We start from the raw sequence: 19669 nt of genomic DNA, 5'->3' as shown, positions 1-19669 counted from the left end.
TCGAATTTATTGTTATAGTTCACTGCCAGAGCTTCCCTACAAGAGAAAAGTCAAATTTATCTTGAATCCTCTACCTACTTACCTGTGCACATGCATGTGCATGCACATATATGCATGTGTGTACATGTACAAACACACACACACACACACATACACACTTTAGTTCATTTACCTGAACAAGAACAATACAGTATTGATCAGGAAGGACATTAGCCAAGGACTGAAATGTTAAGAAGAGTATTTGTGTTTCGCCATTCCCCAATTCCCACTTTGACCTTCTCCAAAAGCTGAGATAGGTTTGCCTTAACGGTTACTTTTTATGTACCAGGTGTTTGCCTTCTTTGATATTCTTCATCTCCTTCTGGCAGGTTTAAAGATTACCAAGAGCTGTTCCCACCTCATCCTCAGGAAGGACTTACTGACGTACAAACTTATAAGAAGCCCTCAAAAACCACAACTCACCTGCAGGAATCCCAGGTCAGTGAGGAAGACAATGAAGACACGACATGGGGGATAGGAAAAGTGCTAAGTGCTGCGTAGGCAGAGTTTCATTGTTAGCGTATTTATTCACAAAACAACTGCTTTTTGGGTATGCTTCTTAACTCACATTTTACAAAGGACTCTTAGGCTCAAAGAAAATTGTTACAGTTGGATTTTAAGAAAAATCTTTATCTTCATTTCTCTGTGATGAGAACCCATTGAGGGATAGACACCGGGTCAGATACAAGGAGATCAAAAGGTCAGTTTTTTTTTTTTACTGCTAAAAGCTAGCTTGAAGGACATGGATTTGGCCATAAAGCCCAATGGGTTTGATAATCTTCCCTGCATCCAAATTAAACTTAGTTACATGTGCAGCCACTGCCATAACATAACAACTTAGGCCTCCACCTACCTGGGTGAACCCCTTACTGAATGACGAAGGGTAGGCCTAAACACAGGCATCCTACAAACAAGCCATTCCCAAAGAGGGAATGTAGAGGGCTTAGAGTAGAACACATCCATTTTCTTCTTCCAAACTTATCAATTATTTAACTCCTTCTTTCTCCATGCAAACAGTAAAAAAAGAAAGAAAGAAAGAAAGAAAGAAAGAAAGAAAGAAAGAAAGAAAAGAAAGAAAGAAGAAAGAAAAAAGAGATAGAATTCTTTTCCAGCTTGGAAAAGCATTTTAATTGATAGTGTACAATTTTCCAAAATATAGTTTTATAAGAAAATGGCAATAATTAAATTCCATCTTTACAAAGAAGATTCTCAGTAAGGTACAGTGTACTTCAGACCCCTATCCACTAAGACACATGCTCTCTCAGATAGGAATTTTACTCAGGAAAGTCTCTTTATATGATTTGAGAAAAAAAATACATGCTCCTTTAAATAATCACTTGCTCAATGTGTTGTAGAGTTGGTTAGTATCAGAAAAATTTGAGCCCAACTCTGACTCCAAAAATCATGCTTTTTCTGAAAACAATGCCTATGCCTTCCTCTTTTCTCCTGTCTTTTCCCCTCCATGCCTAAGTCAACTCTGTGTTGGGGTACCATGAATGCTCTTGTGGGACATTAAAAAGAATATTGCACCCAGAACCAGGAGACTTCATTTTAATTTCAGGTCTTCAAGTTGCTCTTAGATAAGAAAAGATAAAAAGAAACCTATATGTACTTAGTGCCTACTTTGTACCAAACCCTGCATTGGAGTTTACATATAAAATCACTAACCCTCACCACAACCCTGAAGGTTGTTGTTTCTATCTTACACATGGAGAAAACAAGACATAGATTAAGTAAACTGACCCAAATTACACAATTAGGGAGAAGCTAGACTCCAGACTCAAAGTTTTTGATCCCAAATCCAGTGACTCTTGTATTTCACTACTGGCTCTCTAAATCCATGCTTGCATTGAGGATCCCTCTTTGTAGAATAAGACAACTGAACTAGTTGATCACTAAGATTCTTTCTGAGTCTAAATATCAATTTGTCAAGGGATAAATGAAGTACAGAATAGTCACTGGGTATTAAGAAACAGATAAGGAACTTATAAGATGTGTGTGTGGGTGTGTGGTGTATGTGCACATAATTATACTTTTTTAATCATTAGAAATGATATTATTCATTCCTTTATTTCTTCAACATTTCCGATTTTCCCCAACCATTATTCCCTTCTTGTGAATTATGCTTTTCTCCTACCTCTGTTTCTCCCTATTTTTAGCTTTCACACTCTCTTTTCTAATTTTGGCATCTTAAATCTTATTGTTGAAAAACTGTGGTAGACAGCATTGCCAATGGCCCCATGCCTGGGTAAAGCCAGAATCTTCTGCTCAGTAGTTGCTTCATTTGGGGAAGGCATATAATTCCCTGACCTGTTTTTCCTCACCTTTAAATTGGAACTAAAGATTATTCCGTATAGAGCAGGTGTGGTGAGGATGAAATATAATGAATGTCAAGTTTATGGCATATAGTAGACTTTCAGCAAATAGCAGCTATACTAATGATTGGGGCCTACCCCTTTCTCTTTCCCCAGAAGAGAGGCTGGATAAAAATGATTAGCTTTATTAAGAGCTTTTGCAAGTACCGCAGATTTATGTCTGATCCCAGGAAGTGCCACGAATTTGAAGAATATCTTCACCTAGAAGTGCAAAATAACAAGGAAAGTAAGTCACTTCACTATTCACTGTCTTTCCTGTTGATACTTTGGACACAGGGGTTAGTCCACATAAGAAGCTGCAGAGCTCTTGCTTTATGTCATGCCTGTGTTAGCCTGGGGTCTACCAAGAACTCCAGGTCCTGGGTGCAAAACCAAGCTCAAGACTGCTTAGACAGGATGTAAGTCCAGTGGCTTCTGCTCACAGAGCCAGCAAAGGGTAGGGAATGACTAATCTAAAGCGCAGCAAAATCTTACATTTCACAAAACTATTGTCCATTGTATAGATTTATTCAACTACCTCGCTTATCAGTTTATTCATTCAACACACTTTTTGAGAATCCACTATGTGGCAGGAACTTTGTCAGGTGCTGGGGATACAGTAGTAAACATATAGTACAGGACATGTCCTCATGGCACTTAAGTTTTGAGGGCAGGACAGAAAGTAAGAGCCACAGATGTTGAAGCCAAATTTCCTGGGTTGAATATGCCATTTTTGAACTAAAGGACTTTGTCAAAGTGATTTTGTGCCTCAGTTTTTTCCTCTGTAGAATGGTAATAATAATGGGATGGGTGCTCATGTCATAGATTGTTGTGAGGGTTAAGTGAGTTCATACACACAAAGTATCTTTACCCATTGCTATAAAAGGGTTAGCCAGTGTTATTGCTATTATTATGTGGTGAGTGATCCCACTGATAATTGTAGGGAGACCCTAATTAGTCAAGGAGAAGGATCAGGGAAGACTTCTAGAAAATGACATAAATTTGTCTTCAGGAATGAGCAAGTTAGACAGGCAAAATAGGCAGGGAGCAATTTCTAGGTCTGCATTGAATGCTAAAAATAACAAAGAGTGTGGCACATTCCAGGAACTGCAATCAGGCCAGTTGGACTGGAGATTAATGATTATGATTCATTAAGATTAATGAGATGGTGAAAGTATCTGAGACAATACTGAAGGAATTGATAATGATAAATCTCATCTCTCTTTTTTTTTAATCTTTTAAATTTAAATTAACATATAATGTAATGTTAGTTTCAGAGGTACAGTTTAGTGATTCATCAGTTGCATATAATACCCAGTACTCATTACATCAAGTGCCCTCCTAATGCCCATCACCTTCATCTCTTTTGATGACTTTTAAGTTGTTCCAATTGTCACCATAACAAATAATGCTTAGGGTGCCTGAGTGGCTGGGTCCATTAAGGGTCTGCCTTCGGCTCAGGTCATGATCCCAGGATCCTAGGATGGAGCCCCACATCTGGTCTCTGCTCTGCGCGGAGCCTGCTTCTCCCTCTCCCTCTGCCTGCACTCCCCCTGCTTGAGCTCTCTCTCTCTCTCTCTGTCAAATAAGTAAATAAAATCCTTTAAAAAAGTAATGCTACAAAACATACAGATTTTGCAATCATGTATTTCTATGAGATAAATCCTTTAAAATGGGAGAAATGGGTAAATGGTTAAAAAGTTACATTTCAGTCCTTCAAGAAGACTACACTAATTAAACTTTCACCAACAATATAAGTGCCACATGGTCACCAACATGGAGTATTATGCACTTTTAAAAAACTGTCAATCTGGTAAGTGAAAACTAATGTGCTGTTCTTATGTATATTTCTTTAGTAATTGAACTCCTTTATTTGTTGGTCAGTTGTATTCCTTTTTGAATTGCTTATGTCCTTTGTCTATTTTTCTATTGGAATTTTAATTTTAATATTATATTTTCTAATTTTCAAAATTACATATATTTTTGCAAAATATATAATATAAATAATATATTTTATAATATAAAATGTAAAATGTAAAAACAAATTCTAATTTGTTTTACGAACTGCTTCACAAACATTTAGGATTTTAGAATAGCTCTAGCTCTTTTGTTTCCTTTTTTAAATAAAATTAGTTCAAACCCTTATTCCCCAGAATGGTACAAAGTCCAATTTCAGACATAATTCAACTTCCCACATCCTTAGCATTGTATGAGAATAGCCCAAGAAGAATGCTTCTGTAACTCGGTGGGAGATCTACCTACCAGTGGTCTGCTTTCTCTCACTATCATTTAGACTTTTCTGTCCTTCAATCAATTAATCCACTTATCATTACAAAAAAAAAAACCCACTTTGTTTATCCTTGATAGTATTCTTTTCTCTGAAATCTACTTTGTCTGATATTAAAATAACCACTCCAGCTTTTTTTTAGTAATGTTAGTATGTATTATCTTTTTCATTTCCTTTACTTATAACCTATTTATGACATACATTTAAAGTGCTCCTCTTGTAACTAGCATGGAGTTGGGTCTTAGTTTAAAAAAATAATCCAACCTGACAATCTTAACCCAATTGAGAATGAACTGTTAAATATTCAGGACATTTTGTGAGCCATTGATAGCTTGAAATCAACTATGGTGGGAGTATTTATTACAGAAATCAGCAAATACTACAAATCAAGTCTCCCGCTCCCCTGTCATAGCTGGTTTATCACTGCTCCCAGATTTCTTGAGTGGATTTAGCACACCGTTTTCCTAAAATCCCTATCATACCAACTTCCACTACTATGCAAACTTTTTTTTCCCCCTTCAAACTCAAGTCTAAGAGATAAAGCGAGATTGCAAGATAAAAAGAAGAAGCCTTTGCTTTATTTGGTGCTGTAACCCTAGGACCTAGTATGGGGTCTGGGACATAAAATAGGTTCTAGCTATTTATACAATGTTGTAGTACCCTCCCACCCAATATATAACACTGCTCCAAAAGGAATGCCACTTACACCACAGGAAGCACCACACCCACATCAATGATTCCTGAACAGATATCCAGAAAAATAGATTTTATAGGAAGAATAGTAAATTCTAGAGCTGAATTAGACAATTTTCTTAACCTGGCCAGTCAATTAACCAGGATCTACTTGCCTGAAACAGCGCAAAACTCTTATCTTCTTAGCCCTAAATCCCTATGAATGTATTTCTTTATATATATATCCTAGTCAAGAACCTTTCTAAAGTGTCATATTTTTCTGAGGCACAATCCAAACCTTCTTGAATCTTCAATGTTTTTCTTTGCTCATTTCTGTCTGTTTTCTACTCTAGCACCCTACTTTCTTTTTCTTTAATAAACTTCTATACTCTTGATGTTTTGGCTTTTTGTTGTGCTGCTTTCCCAGTTTCCTTCTAAATTACTTACCTTGATAAACCTAGAACAAGTGTTGTCAGAACCACAGACTCCATTTTGAAGGTCACATCTGCATATTCAGTTTCTGCAGAAATGTTAGGGATTAGCATAACTACGGTGCAATTATATTCCTATGAGACAAGTACCAGGAAAACACTTTTCAGCACTCATTTGATTTTTTTCTTTTCTTTTTTTTTTCTTTCTTTTTTTTTTTTTTTGGTATGTATGTGGTCATACCATCTGAGCAAACGGCTTTTTCAGCAGTCCTTCAAGTCAAAGTAAAGGTTGAGCCCAAGGGTAGGAAATCACTATTTCAATAGGCCCAAAGATTGGTCCATAGTTTCCTTTCTTCATTTTGTTATGCCCATGCCAAAGCCTTCAAGTTTAAGAGGGACTTGCTCAAACTAGATTTTAATTCCTTCCTCTTTCTCTCTCAGATTTCTCCACATCACCAAATTCATCAGGACGTCCAACCACATATGCCACAAATGTCCGGAGTGCAGACCTTGAGAATGGTGATATAATCCTTATGAAGCGCCGTATATTTGGCCACAGAATTATCACTGTCAACTTTGCAATCAATGATTTATATTTTTTTTCTGAAATGGAGAAGTAAGTTTCCCATCTCTCCTGATCATGACTTTCCCTGGTTAGTACCATCCAGCAAAGACTGGAGGGGCCTGTAAGTGGAGCAGTGATTTCAGCCCTGCCAGGCAGGAATATCCAACTGAAAATCTCATTGAATTCCGTCACTGTATCACTTTCTCCCATTCTTCCCTTTAGGTCCTAGAAGCTCTTCAGTATCCTGGAGTTGCCAATATTGAAGTGATTGAACTATTGAAATGATACTTATACTCAGGAACTGGAGCATTTTCCCCCCCTATTATTTGTTAATATGATAGAAATCCTCTTACGTAGCACCATAGGGCCAATAATTCTTTAGTTAGAGCAAAGAATTATAATAATAAAAATTGTGTGTGTCTGTGTGTATGCATGACATTAAACAGATAACTATATCTATATAAAATTCCTTGCTTTATTCATCCATCTTATGAAAAAGCAAGTAGTAGGAAAAAATTGGAGATCATTCTGTTTCAGCTTTTGGTGAAATATATGAAGCAAAACATCTTTCTGGTCTGGGTTATATAATTCTTACTGTTGATCAGTGTGGTTTCTACTTAGAAATATTTCTTTTTGAGGGGGATGGAGGGGTAGAAGAAGAGGAAGAGAGAGAATCCGGAGCAGGCTCAACACACAGTACAGAGCCCTACATGGGACTCGATCTCACCACCCTGAGATCATGACCTGAGCCAAAATCAAGAGTCCAAAGCTTAAGTGATGGAGCCACCTAGGCACCCCTCTACTTAGAAATATTCTTAACCAAGTGTGTCTCATGTGTACAGTTCTCCAATTTCTGAGCCCAGGGCCTGAATTTGCAAAACAACCATACTGGAGTAGAGGAGTTAGTCAATGTTCTCAACCCTGGTACAGGATCACTGGGGACTTGTGAATACTGCCAATGCCAACATCCCTGAGACTTGGATTTCACTGGTCCAGTATGGAGCCTGGGAACTGGTATTTTCATAAACTGCTCATGTGATTCTAATGTGCAGCACAGTTGAGAACCTGGATCTAGCCCCTCCGAAAGAATTGACTTAAAATTTCTCTTGAATATTTGCATATAGAAACAAGTGACTATCAGAGAAATGAGTCTCCACTTCTTTCTCCATCCTCATCAATGGGAACATCTTTGCCACTATCAGAAATGGCATGTTCCTGGAATACTGATTTGAAATCTGGAATACATTTCACCTGTAGAAATAATGTACTACATGATTAGGTATCTTATATAAAGTAGAATGACTCGATAGCCTTATGAGTCTTTGTTTTAGAATGTGGTAGGTGTTTTTTTTTTTTTTTTTGAGAACTATCAGAAGTCCTAAACTAATTTTGAAATAAAGATGGAAATGCATAAATGATTTTTAAATTGATGTAAGTTGGAAGTCTCCTGTACATACATACATACAGGTTACTCAATCTTCTATATTACTTCACTCATTGTGTATCATTATTATTATTGTTTTTGCTTGCCTCTGATTGATTAGCTTTTAAAAAATTTTTAATTCCAGTAGAGTTGACATACAGTGTTATATTAGTTTCAGGTTTAGGATATATTGATGAAACAATTCTATACATCATTCAGTGTTCATCATGATAAGTATATTCTTATCACCTATTTAACTCATTCCCCACACTTCCCCTCTGGTAACCATCAGTTTGTTCTTTATAGCTAAGAGTCTGTTTCTTAGTTTGTCTCTTTTTTGTTTGTTTGTTTTGTTTCTTAAAGTCCAAATATGAGTGAAATCATGTGGTATTTGTCTTTCTCTGACTGACTTACTTCACTTAGCATTATACCCTCTATCTCCATCCATGTTGTTAAAAATGGTAAGATTTCATTTTTTTTATGTCTGAGCAATATTCTATTGTATAAATATACCACACCTTTCTTTAGCCATTAATCTGTCAATGGACACATGGGCTGCTTCCATTAATTTGGCTATTATAAATAATGCTGCAACAAACATAGGGGTACATATATTTTTCTGAATTTTTGTATTCTTCGGGTAATATCCAGTAGTGGGATTCCTGGATCATATGGTAAATCTATTTTTAATTTTATGAAGAACATCCATACTTAAATAGATATTATGTTAAATTATACTAATATATTTTCACTCACCATCAAACTTTTGATATAAAGTCAAATATAAAGTCAAAGCCATTCCTCTAGTTGGAAATCCACATATATTTCTTGCATAAACTATATCCAAAATGCTATCTGCTAATTCTAATTTTTCTCTCTTTAAAGTAGAGTGAGAATTTAGAGGAAATTTAATCCTTCTGGATTTTTATACTTGTTTTTTCAAAATCTTAAATTGCTATGTCACATCTAGCTTGATAGTAACTTTTTAAAAAGTAGCTTGTCTTTACTGGAACATTCCAACACATTCAAATTTATTTTCACAGAAACAACAAATACTTTTTCCTTTTATGTTCATATTTTATTGATCTTTTTTTTTATTTTATTGATCTTTATGCATTCAAATTATAGTAACAAGTACAATAGCAAAAATATTTGAAAAGAAACATGAGTAATTCTCAGTATATATCGCCTCAACTCATTGAGAAAATGTGAGTGTATCACAGAAGGTACACCAGTGTATATAGTGAGCATGTCATAGGCATCACTCAATGTATTTTCAGAAGTGCAGAGCGCCTGATAATTCAGCACACTAGTTAGGGTACTTTGGTTAAAAGATCTTCCACTGCACCCCCATGAGGCATTCACTCAGTTCCACAATTGCTTTCTGATCGCACCTTGTTCTTGGGCACTGGATTTGGAATTAGAGATACAAAAGAAAATTAAGACGTGCTCTCTATTCTCTAAGATCTTAGAAACTAATCTGGATGGCAGACAAAACACAAATAAGAGTTAAGAAATAGGATGGTAGGTGAAAGAAGTGCATTTGGACAACTAAAAAGAAAAACAGGACTTTGTTTACCATGTTCACTGCTGAATCCCTGCTCTTGGAACTGCACCTGGCATAGAGTAAGCCTTTATAAATGTCCACTGGTTAAATAAATGAATAGGTATGCAAAACAAGATTCTAATGGGAAAATCTTGGTATTCTACTCTTAGGAAAATTTTAAATGGTTAAAATTTAAAGAGGCCTGAGAAAAATAAACTGTGTACTTAAAGCAAGATAAGGTATAACTGATATATTTGGTGGTTAGTAAAAGAATATATTTCCTAGGAGATAGAAAGTAGTTGCCAGGGGCTGGGGAAGGGAAGAATGGGGAGTTATTGTTTAATGGCATAGAGTTCCAGCTGAGGAAGATTAAAAAAGTTCTGGAGATGCATTCTCCACAACAAAGTCAGTGTACTTAATGCCACTGACTGTACATTTAAAAACAGTTACACTAAAAAAATAATAATAATTTAAAAATAAATAAATAAATAAATAAAAATAAAAGCAATTACACTGGTGAATTTTATGTTACATATATTTTACTATAATAAAAAAATTAAGGAAAAGAATATGTTGCTCATAGAGTGGTAGTAATTATAAGAGCATCAGCACAGAAGGGGAAAGAAAGAGCAAGACAGCCCTTAGCCCTTGAAGTCTTCAGAGGCAACACTGGTACAGAGGCCAGGATGGAGACAAGATGAAATACATAAGGGAGTTTGTGGTAAAGAAATACACTTGAAGAAGCACTTAGCATATCACCTGACATATGGTAGGTGCTCAATTAGTTAGTATTTGCCAATGGAAGCATTATGATTGAATGAATTAAGTTGCAACCTGGCCAGGATTGGGCCCTGTCTTATTTAGGCCAGAAATGGGTCTAAGCTGGCTGCCCTATTTAGTTGCTGTATTTATCTTCTCCTCGCTGACTTCCTACTTACTGCTTCTTTTTAGGTTTAATGATTTGGTGAGTTCAGCTCACATGCTGCAAGTCAACCGGGCATACAATGAGAATGATGTGATCCTAATGAGGTCCAAAATTAACATCATCCTAAAGCTCTTCCTGCATTCTGAAATCCCTCCAAGGCTGAGGGTAAAGGGGACTCCCACTCTTCCTTGGGCTTTTGCCAAGAAGCATTTCTTCCACAAGAACTCTGAAAGTTGATATGCACCTGTTAAGTCTTGGATCAACCAGATAAACTTTACCTAGCAGTTGCATGAAAAGCTGCTGCCTTCTGGGGAGGAGGTGGTCTTATAGGTCCTGGGGATCAAAAGAGGTTTTCTGTCTTCCCTGGAGCCTCTCCCAGTAACAGGCTCCCACTCTATGGGTAGGTAAACATCTCTGAATCCCAGAAGGATGCCATCCTTGCTGCCATTTCAGAGGGCCACCTAGATCGGAACATCTTCCACGGGCCTATCATGTCTCTCTTCCCTGTCATTATGTACTTCTGGAAAAGGTAACTATTTCCCTTTGCCCGAGGACTGTGAGGGCAGGAAAACACATTTTATTTTCTAGAGAGTTTTCTGTTTCCTCTAGCCCTCTGCTTCACAGCTTTCCAGTCTCTTGGGAACTACAATGGTATATTCTTATCCTACTTGATACACTCCATCCCTCACACTCTCACAATGAAACTGAATCAGAGGATGAGAGGCTAAGTAAGACTGGGGATCAGAGTGCTTGGCTTCTATTTCCCCTGTGCTTGCTTGGAAAAGGGATGTTAGGGATGCCTGGGTAGCTCAGTGGCTGAGCATCTGCCTTTGGCTCAGGACGTGATCCTGGTCCGGGGATCGAGTCCCACATCAGGCTCTCTGCACGGAGCCTACTTCTCCCTCTGTCTCTGCCTCTCTCTGTGTGTCTCTCATGAATAAATAAATAAAATGTTTTTTTTTAAAAAAAAAAAGGAAAAGGGATGTTAGTTTTCTTTTTTTTCTTTCTTTTTTTTGGGGGGGGGGGATGTTAGTTTTCTTAGGATAGATTCTTCACCAAAGTGTGAGTATGTACTATAGCTACCTGGGAAGTCAAAATTAACACAATTGTACTTGTGCTTTTAGGAGCTTCACTGAGACAGTAGGACAAAAGAATTTTACCCTGTTGTGCCCAAATCCCATAATTACCAGTAGAGGCACAGTTGCTAGATATTTCAATTTCCAAGAGGAGCTTAGAAATTTAGGGGTTTTTGTTGTTGTTGTTAAAGACTTATTTACTTGAGAGAGAGAGAGTGCAAAGAGAGGGAGAGAATCTTCAAGCAGACTCCCTGCTGAGCCCAGAGTCTGACACAGGGCTCCATCTCATGACCCATGAGATCATGACTTGAGCCAAAAACCAAGAGTCAGTCACTCAACCAACAGAGCCACCCAGGTGCCTCCAAAATTTAGGTTTTTAGGTCATATATCCCAAAGTTAAAATGGCAAATGTGGCAACTAACTCAAATTTGAAACATAGTAAGGAAATTATGAAGGCCAAAAACAAAAATGAAGCAAATGAAATATCTGCAGGACAAATGCAACCTGTGGCCCACTGGTTTCTAACCTAGCCTGTCAAGGTTTGGGCTGAGACACTGGCCCAGGTCCTCCCAGCTGGTTATTTACTCCTGTGGTACATTGTAGCTTCACCCTATACCTTCCATGTAGCAAATGGCATGTGCCCTGGGTGACAGTGACCAGAGGACAACGGGCTGAAATGTTACAAGACAGGTCTAATTAGGATAGATTATGTGATTCCAGCTCTTAGGGGTCCCCTACACACACACACATAAAAGTTACTTTTTAGAAGTGTCAGGATTGCTTACCAATCTCCAACCTTTTATTTTAAAATCTCTATGATAAATAGAATTACCCTACATTCCAGAAATTGCATTACTAGTCTTTACCCAAAGGATATGAAAATATAGATGCAAAGGGGTACATGCACCCCGACATTAATAGCATTATCAACAACAGCCAAACTATGGAAAGAGCCCAAGTATCCCTCATCTAACGAATGGATAAAGATGTAATACACACACACACACACACACACACACACACACACACACTGGACCATTACTAAGTCATCAAAAAGAATGAAATCATGTCATTTGCAGTGATGTGGATGGATTTAGAGTGCCTTATGCTAAGTGAAATAAATCAGAGAAAGACAAATACCATGTGATTTCACTCGTGGAATTTAGAAAACAAAACAGATGAATGGTGGGAAGAGGGAAAAAGAGAGAAGGAGAGGGAGGTAAACCATGAGAGACTCTTAATGATAGGAAAAAAACTGAGGGTTGATGGAGGGAGATGGGGGGATAGGCGAAGTGAGTGATGGGTATTAAGGAGAGCACTTGTTAGATGAGCACTGGGTATTATATGTAAGTGATAAATCACTAAATTCCACCCCTGAAACCAATATTACACTATATGTTAACTAATTAGAATTTAAATAAAAATTAGGGAAAAAATAAGTATCATTCAGTTCAATTAAAAAAATAAAACCTCTATGATAATAAATTACTTAATACAGGATTGAAAGAATTAAAAACCGAAGTTCAAGATAACCAGTTTATCCTTTGAACACCAATTATTATCTAGCACCAAGGCTAGACTTGATCCTAGTTCTGCTAAGCAGGATTAAATAGAAATTTGTCCTGAAACTTTCTTTAGGATCAGAAACTCCTGGGAAATGCATGGCTTAAGTCAGTGCTCAGCACTCCCTCATACTAATAGGGAAGTAGAGTAGTGCTTCAGGGAGGCTTTTAATCCCTAATCCTTATGCAGCTGGTTCTTCCCTTGCTTTCCTATATACTCTTTTTTTTTTTTTGTAATGGAGGTTTTATTTTTTTTTAATAAATTAATTTTTATTGGTGTTCAATTTACCAACATACAGAATAACACCCAGTGCTCATCCCGTCAAGTGTCCCCCTCAGTGCCTGTCACCTATTCACCCCCACCCCTTGCCCTCCTCCCCCTCCACCACCCCTAGTTCATTTCCCAGAGTTAGGAGTCTTTATGTTCTGTCTCCCTTTCTGATATTTCCCACACATTTCTTCTCCCTTCCCTTCTATTCCCTTTCACTATTATTTATATTCCCCAAATGAATGAGAACATACACTGTTTGTCCTTCTCCGATTGACTTACTTCACTCAGCATAATACCCTCCAGTTCCACCCACGTTGAAGCAAATGGTGGGTATTTGTCATTTCTAATGGCTGAGTAATATTCCATTGTATACATAAACCACATCTTCTTTATCCATTCATCTTTCGATGGACACGGAGGCTCCTTCCACAGTTTGGCTATTGTGGACATTGCTGCTAGAAACATCTATACTCTTATATAAAGAGTTTTATATTGCACAACTTGTGTTTACATATGTTATCCCAGATAAACCTCTCAATAGCCCTATGAGGTGGGTGGGACAAAGAGTTATTATCCCTATTTTATAGATGAGTAGTAAAACCAGGATTAAAAACCAGATCTCTTATTTTCTTAAGCACCATAAAGAATGCATTGTGGCTCACTGGGAGCTCCATAATGGGAGGGAGACTCATTTTAGCAAGTGGAACAAGAGAAAACGAATGTGATCAAATAGAGTGCCCCTTGTGAAAGGGAAAGAGGACACCAGTTAAGACCATCAGAGCAAAGGCAGGATAAAAAAATCCAGTCTTAGCCAAGACCAACTCTGAGGGGGTCCAATGCAAGGATAGACTGAGGAACAGCAAGGAGTTGGCCAGGGAGAGATGAAGAGTGGTGTAAGGGATTCCAGGTCTCAGATTGCTGTGCCTATTATAAGTCCAATTTCATGTGAGGAGCAGTGGTCTACTCCAGGGAAAGGACTGCTGGGGATATGATGACAAGGTCACGACCTACAGTAAGGGACAGGATGAAACCAGGGATTGGAACTTGAGAGGAAACCAGTCAGATGCTCTGGCTACAGCAGGTGTAGCTAAGTGGGAACCTCATAGTCTGATGCTCAAGCATGCATCAGAATGATTGACCCCTCCTCACACCTGGATATAGCAGATTCTTTACAGATTCCATTTACTGGTTCCAGAAGGGAATCCGAACATACTGTTCATGCCAGGTTCTCACTGGAGCTAAGCCTGGACACAGAGAAGGCTCAGAAGAAGGGCCTCTGATGGGCAGCAGTCCAAGGCCCAAGTCTTTCCTCTTCTCTATTGACACTCCACTCTCTGTGAGGACTGGCCCTAATCCAGTTGCCCTGTGCTCAGCATTCCAGCCTCTTCAACTGGTGGTATCTTTCTCCATGTGACCAGAAGCATTCTTCTCACAGGTTTTGTTCCTGGAAGGCAACCCGCTCTTACTTCCAGTACAGGGGCAAGACATATAAGGATAAAAAATCTTCTCCTAAGCCCATGGCTAAGTACCCTCTTTGGAGTGGAGGTAAGCTGTACCATGATCTATAGCCCCATTCTTTAGCAAGTGAGACTCATGAAAGGAAAGCCAGGGTCCAAAGGACCAACATAAGACTCCACAGGGGGTATTTGCTAGAGGGGTGTGCATCTTATAAACTTGGCTCTCAGAGGAACATTAAAGTATATTTTGTCTATTGATATCAGTACCAGCCAAAGAGTACCTCACCCATGTACCACTCCCCAGCAGTACCTCCCAGTAGCCTTAGGAGGTAGGTCATGGCCCATGTGGTGGGTAAATGGAAATGGTGACCTGCTTTACTGCTATTTAAGAAGCCCCCTGCTCCAACTATCTCCAGAAACCCTATCATTTGAAAAGCATCTATTTTATAGTTTTGAATAAGAAAATTAAAAAGTGGATGTAGGGTATGATTTTAATGTGGTAAATATACATATATATCTATATTTTATGCATAAGAAAAATTTTTATGAAAGCATGGGAAAAACTCAGCAATAAAGTATTAATAAGATTATCTCTGCATGGTGTGATTATGAGATATTTACATATTAATATATTCTTAATACGTGCTATTCATATGTTCTATATTAATACATTTATAAATAAGCAAATAGATGTGTTTGAAAACATGCAGACGTATATGCTTTCTTAGCAGATCAGTTAAACTCAGTCCTTTTCTTAATATCTGCACTGAGATCAATACTTAAGCAGAAGGAAATTTTTAAAGAGAGGGGGGAGGGTATATTGAGAAGTGCCTGGAGAGGACAAGGCTGGATGTCTCTGCAGTGGAAAGTTCTGGGAACCAGAGAACAGGTCTGTGAGTCTGAAAACAGTAGCAACATCAGAATAAATTATGGAGTTAGGACAGGAGTCTTAAAGACAGCAGCAAACTGTCTTGTGGAAGAGCTGGGCATTCCATGGTTTCAGCTCAAACCTATGCAGTTCTCATCTTTTTTCCCAGATACTTAATCCAGCCCCCCTTCCAGCCTCCTCACAAACAAGCATCCCCACCCCTTTGTGGAGTACAAATGAAGCCTTTGAAACTTAACTTATTCCTAGCTTGTGTGAACAGTGGGAGAACCAGCTCTGGCTGGTTGTAGAGCACAGTTCCTGCCCCCCAAGAGGTTCCTCAACTAAGTAGGAAATAAGTCACCTCTACCTCCCTGGCTGCAGCAGCCCTAATGACCAATGACTGTTGTTCATTATCCTTGTCTCTGCCTTGTAAAATGTCACATCAGTAGAAAGAAATCAGCAATCTTTTCAATATGTGGGACAAAGTGTCCCTGTGGGTGCAAGGGCTTATTTGGGGTGAGGGTGGAGGGGTGGCGGTAGGGGACAGTAAGAGGGAAAAGAAAGGGAGGTGAGCAGGCAGGGTGGGCAAATGATACTCAGAAGGAGCAAGAACATTCCCCTATAGTGGCAACCAAAGAGCTTCCATCTTTGGCTCATTTCCTATAGCTGAGCTCTAGGGAAGTAAATCCCTAAATCTTTTCTGGTGTCTTAAATTGGAAGAGAGTAACAGGATGCCCTAAACTAAGTGTTCAGGGCACTTGGGTTCCTGTCCTGAAGAGTCCATGTGTATGAGTTGAGAGACCTGGAGCATCTTGCTTCTCTTCTTTCTACCCCAGGCCCTTGATCTCAAATACAGAGGTTTGGATTTAGATAATGTCGATCATTAACATTGTACACTCCAAGGAATGTTATCAAGAACTTCCTTGCTTGCATATAGGGGAGCCCAGGTGGCTCAGCAGTTTAGCACCGCCTTCGACCCAAGGCCTGATCCTGGAGACCTGAGATCAAGTCCCACGTCGGGCTCCCTGCATGGAGCCTGCTTCTCCCTCTGCCTGTGTCTCTGCTTCTCTCTCTCTCTCTCTCTCTCTCTCTCTCTCTCTCTCTCGGTCTCTCATTAATAAATAAATAAAATCTTTAAAAAAAAAAAAAGAATTTCCTTGCTTGCATATAAAGATTTATTTTGTCAGATGTTAAAGGGATTTTAATACTCCCTCTCCTTCTTCTCCAGGAGACCATGCCATCTTAAGATTCACCTTGCTCAGAGGTATTGAGTGGTTTCGGCCTCAACAGCGGGAAGTAACGACAAGTCCAGTCCAAAATTGTGAGTTGGAGTTGGAATCCCACTGATCTAATTACTCAGAGGGTGACTCTAATCCCAATTTGGCCAATCTCCTTATTGACCACAAGGAGCCTGAGGTACCCAAACTGTGAAGCAATTTGCTCCAAACCACACAGCATCATGTGAGTGGCAGGGATGGGATGAGAAGCAGGTCTCCTGACTGTCTTTCTGGGCCTCAGCTCTCATCTGAATAATTGTATCTTCTTAATTCTTTTATAGCCCCTTGAAGACAAGTGCTTTAAACTTCTCTGTATCTCTGCTGGCTCCTCTGCCATTTCTAGGTGTGGTGTGTGATTTTTATTAAGAGACAATCATAACATCCCAATTGTTATTTTCCCCTCCCTGTGATAGCACCTGCTGGCTTGAACAGGGCCTCCATCCCATACTTCCTGCTTCCTGGAAGTGCCTGCTACTGATCTTATCCCTGTAATAAACACTCTGGTCCTAGCCTCCTGCATTTGAGCCATGTTATATTCTTTTTCTCCCCCATCTTCAGTTTCAAGGAGTAATCCCACTCCCAAGTATTAAAGTTGCCTTGGTTTCCACATGGTCTCTCCTGACAAGCCCTTTTTATTTTTCTGTACCATTTATTCACTTCTATTTCCAAGTTGGGGATACTGTTTCTCTCTGCTGCTTATGGGCATAAAATGCCAGCTTGCCTATTCTGCTATTTGCATATGTCCCCTAGTTACTCAATGGGAGAGCTACTATGGAACAGTGCCCATGATCCAAAGGGTCCAAACAGCCCTAAAATTTTGTGATTCTAGTGTTCATTTGGTCTAATCTCCTTATCTTCCCTGGGTCTATGGGGATGGCATAACCTTTGAATCCAGACAAAATGTCTCCTAAGACAAAAGGAACTGCAACATTCAAACCAGGTCTCCCTAATGGCCCCGGAGCATCACTGCTTCACCTTCTATTTCCAACTCCCCTGGAAGCTGCTCTGGGATAGCCTTCCTGGGTTGGAGGCCCTCCAGTAAGTGTCTGTGCTCTGAGTTATGATGCAGTTTTTCTCTATATTTGTCTTTAGCTTCATCTAGCAACTTTACGCTATCAAGACATGTGCTCTCCACTGTGCAGCTGTGTCCTGTCCCAGGGTAGGCAAAGTCGGAATTATTCTTCTTTAGTTCAGAGCTGTTTTGTCCAAGTGTACAGTGGGAGATAGGGGAGAAACTTTCCAGAAACTTAGTTCCACATCCTAACACTCCTTAGCATGTGTAAACCAGGAAGTTGAGCTTGCTTCTTCCAGAGAGTCCTGTAGTCAAGATAGTTAGGGAAGGGGTTTCTCTGTGGATATCCTTGCATGCCTCCAACTAGGACAGGCACTTTTAGGAAGTTGGATCCCCTGACCCACCTTCTAGGAGAGCACTATTGCTGGAGAAAGAATGTCCCAGATGGCCTTTTATTACCAGTCTCCTTAATAATCCAGCCTTTCAAGATAAGGTACATAAAATGGAAAGAAGAAAAGTTATTCTACTTGGCAGGATATTGGCAATAAAAGTATAAAGGACTTGAGCCTGTTAAAATCTGATTCAGCCTAACTCACTTTTGTACAAGCAACAAAGTGGAATTAATGCTAAATTAGGGCTCTGAGAAAACCCCATGGGGTCATGAAAACATAACTGAGCCAAAGAGCTGCTTGAAAGTCTGGGAGGCTTGATAGCAGGCTCTGTAAATGGAAGGCCTAGTTTCCTCACCAGCCATCCCACCTTCTCAGACCTTCTACAGGTTCAACAGGGGTTTAGAGCTGCCCCAGTATCACTTGCTTATGCTGATGCCTGGAAGACAAGACCTTTGGATCTCTTTTTACAGAAAGGCAATGCACAGATTCAGAGGTTTTAAGTTTTGAGGAGGAAGGTGAGAATAAGAATGCAAGGCTCCCTGTCCTGAAGTCAAAGGGTTTTGGTTTGGACCACTGCCATTCCTAAAGGGAATGACAGTAACAAACCAGTAGAATATGCCAGTTACCTCATTGCCATTCTGATAACTAGCCACTCTTCTCTCTTCCTACAGACCAAAATTACCTGGCACCAAAAAGGAGAAAAAGTAATCAAGTCAGGCTCCTAACAGAGGCATGTCATTTCTTAGAAGCCTCCTAACACTGACAGAAACATTTCTGGTCAGAAATTAAATGCCCTGTGTCATCTGCCCTGGAATGATCAATGGAATGACAGCCCAGACATGGTAGGATGGGACTGCGGTGGGTAACATGTGAGCAGAGAGCATGAACAGAAGTACCTCTGCGCCCCTTGATCCTGGGGGTTCTGTCAGAGATGGTTTTCCCACAATGGACATGTAACAAATCATCTATCTCTTGGGGTCAAGAGACCAGACTTCTTAATTCACTCTGGTGCTGCATGGCCTTGAGCAAATCTCTGACTTATGGTTGTCAAAGAATCTCATGACAAATGTGTGTAGATGGCATTAAACATTCTAGTAAACAAGTTACTATTTTTATCAACAGTGAACAGATGGGATCTTAATGCTAGCATCTCCCATTTGGACAATAACTCACATCCATTATCTTAGGAAATCCTCACAACTCTGCAAGTAACCATGTTAAAAATTAATTGTTTTTAAATAAAGAAACTGACACACAGAGAAGGTAAGTGGCTTTCTCGAGATCATCTTCAGAAGGGAGAATCTGAACTAGAACACATCACTTCTTAATCTTTGCCTAGTTCTCATTCCATGGTCACCTTCTACACAACTTTTCACATACAAAAGGAATAGTTCTTCCCTGGAGTTCTGTTTGTTTGCCAATTAATAGATAAAGAGACTCTTTGGAAAACTTTTGACCTAAAGACCTAAATTATGGTCATAGTTATAGAGTCACTAGGCCCATTTTGTTTTC

At 39.2% G+C, this 19669-nt stretch overlaps 1 protein-coding gene across 1 annotated transcript in view; it reads left to right on the top strand.

Moving 5' to 3' along the window:
- The window catches only part of RGSL1 (regulator of G protein signaling like 1), a 68029-nt gene extending 49164 nt beyond the window's left edge, over positions 1–18865 (top strand). Inside the window, exons 14-22 of the mRNA XM_072733679.1 lie at positions 369–477; positions 2511–2640; positions 6225–6399; positions 10269–10407; positions 10647–10771; positions 14587–14696; positions 16705–16797; positions 17846–17912; positions 18829–18865. Of these exons, the coding sequence (XP_072589780.1) occupies positions 369–477; positions 2511–2640; positions 6225–6399; positions 10269–10407; positions 10647–10771; positions 14587–14696; positions 16705–16797; positions 17846–17912; positions 18829–18865 (985 nt within the window). The remainder of the gene's footprint in view (positions 1–368; positions 478–2510; positions 2641–6224; positions 6400–10268; positions 10408–10646; positions 10772–14586; positions 14697–16704; positions 16798–17845; positions 17913–18828) is intronic.
- The last annotated feature ends 804 nt before the right edge of the window (positions 18866–19669 follow it).

This window comes from Vulpes vulpes, chromosome 13, assembly GCF_048418805.1.
Source record: "Vulpes vulpes isolate BD-2025 chromosome 13, VulVul3, whole genome shotgun sequence".
Lineage (NCBI taxonomy): Eukaryota > Metazoa > Chordata > Mammalia > Carnivora > Canidae > Vulpes > Vulpes vulpes.
This window is presented reverse-complemented; position numbering and strand designations above follow the sequence as displayed.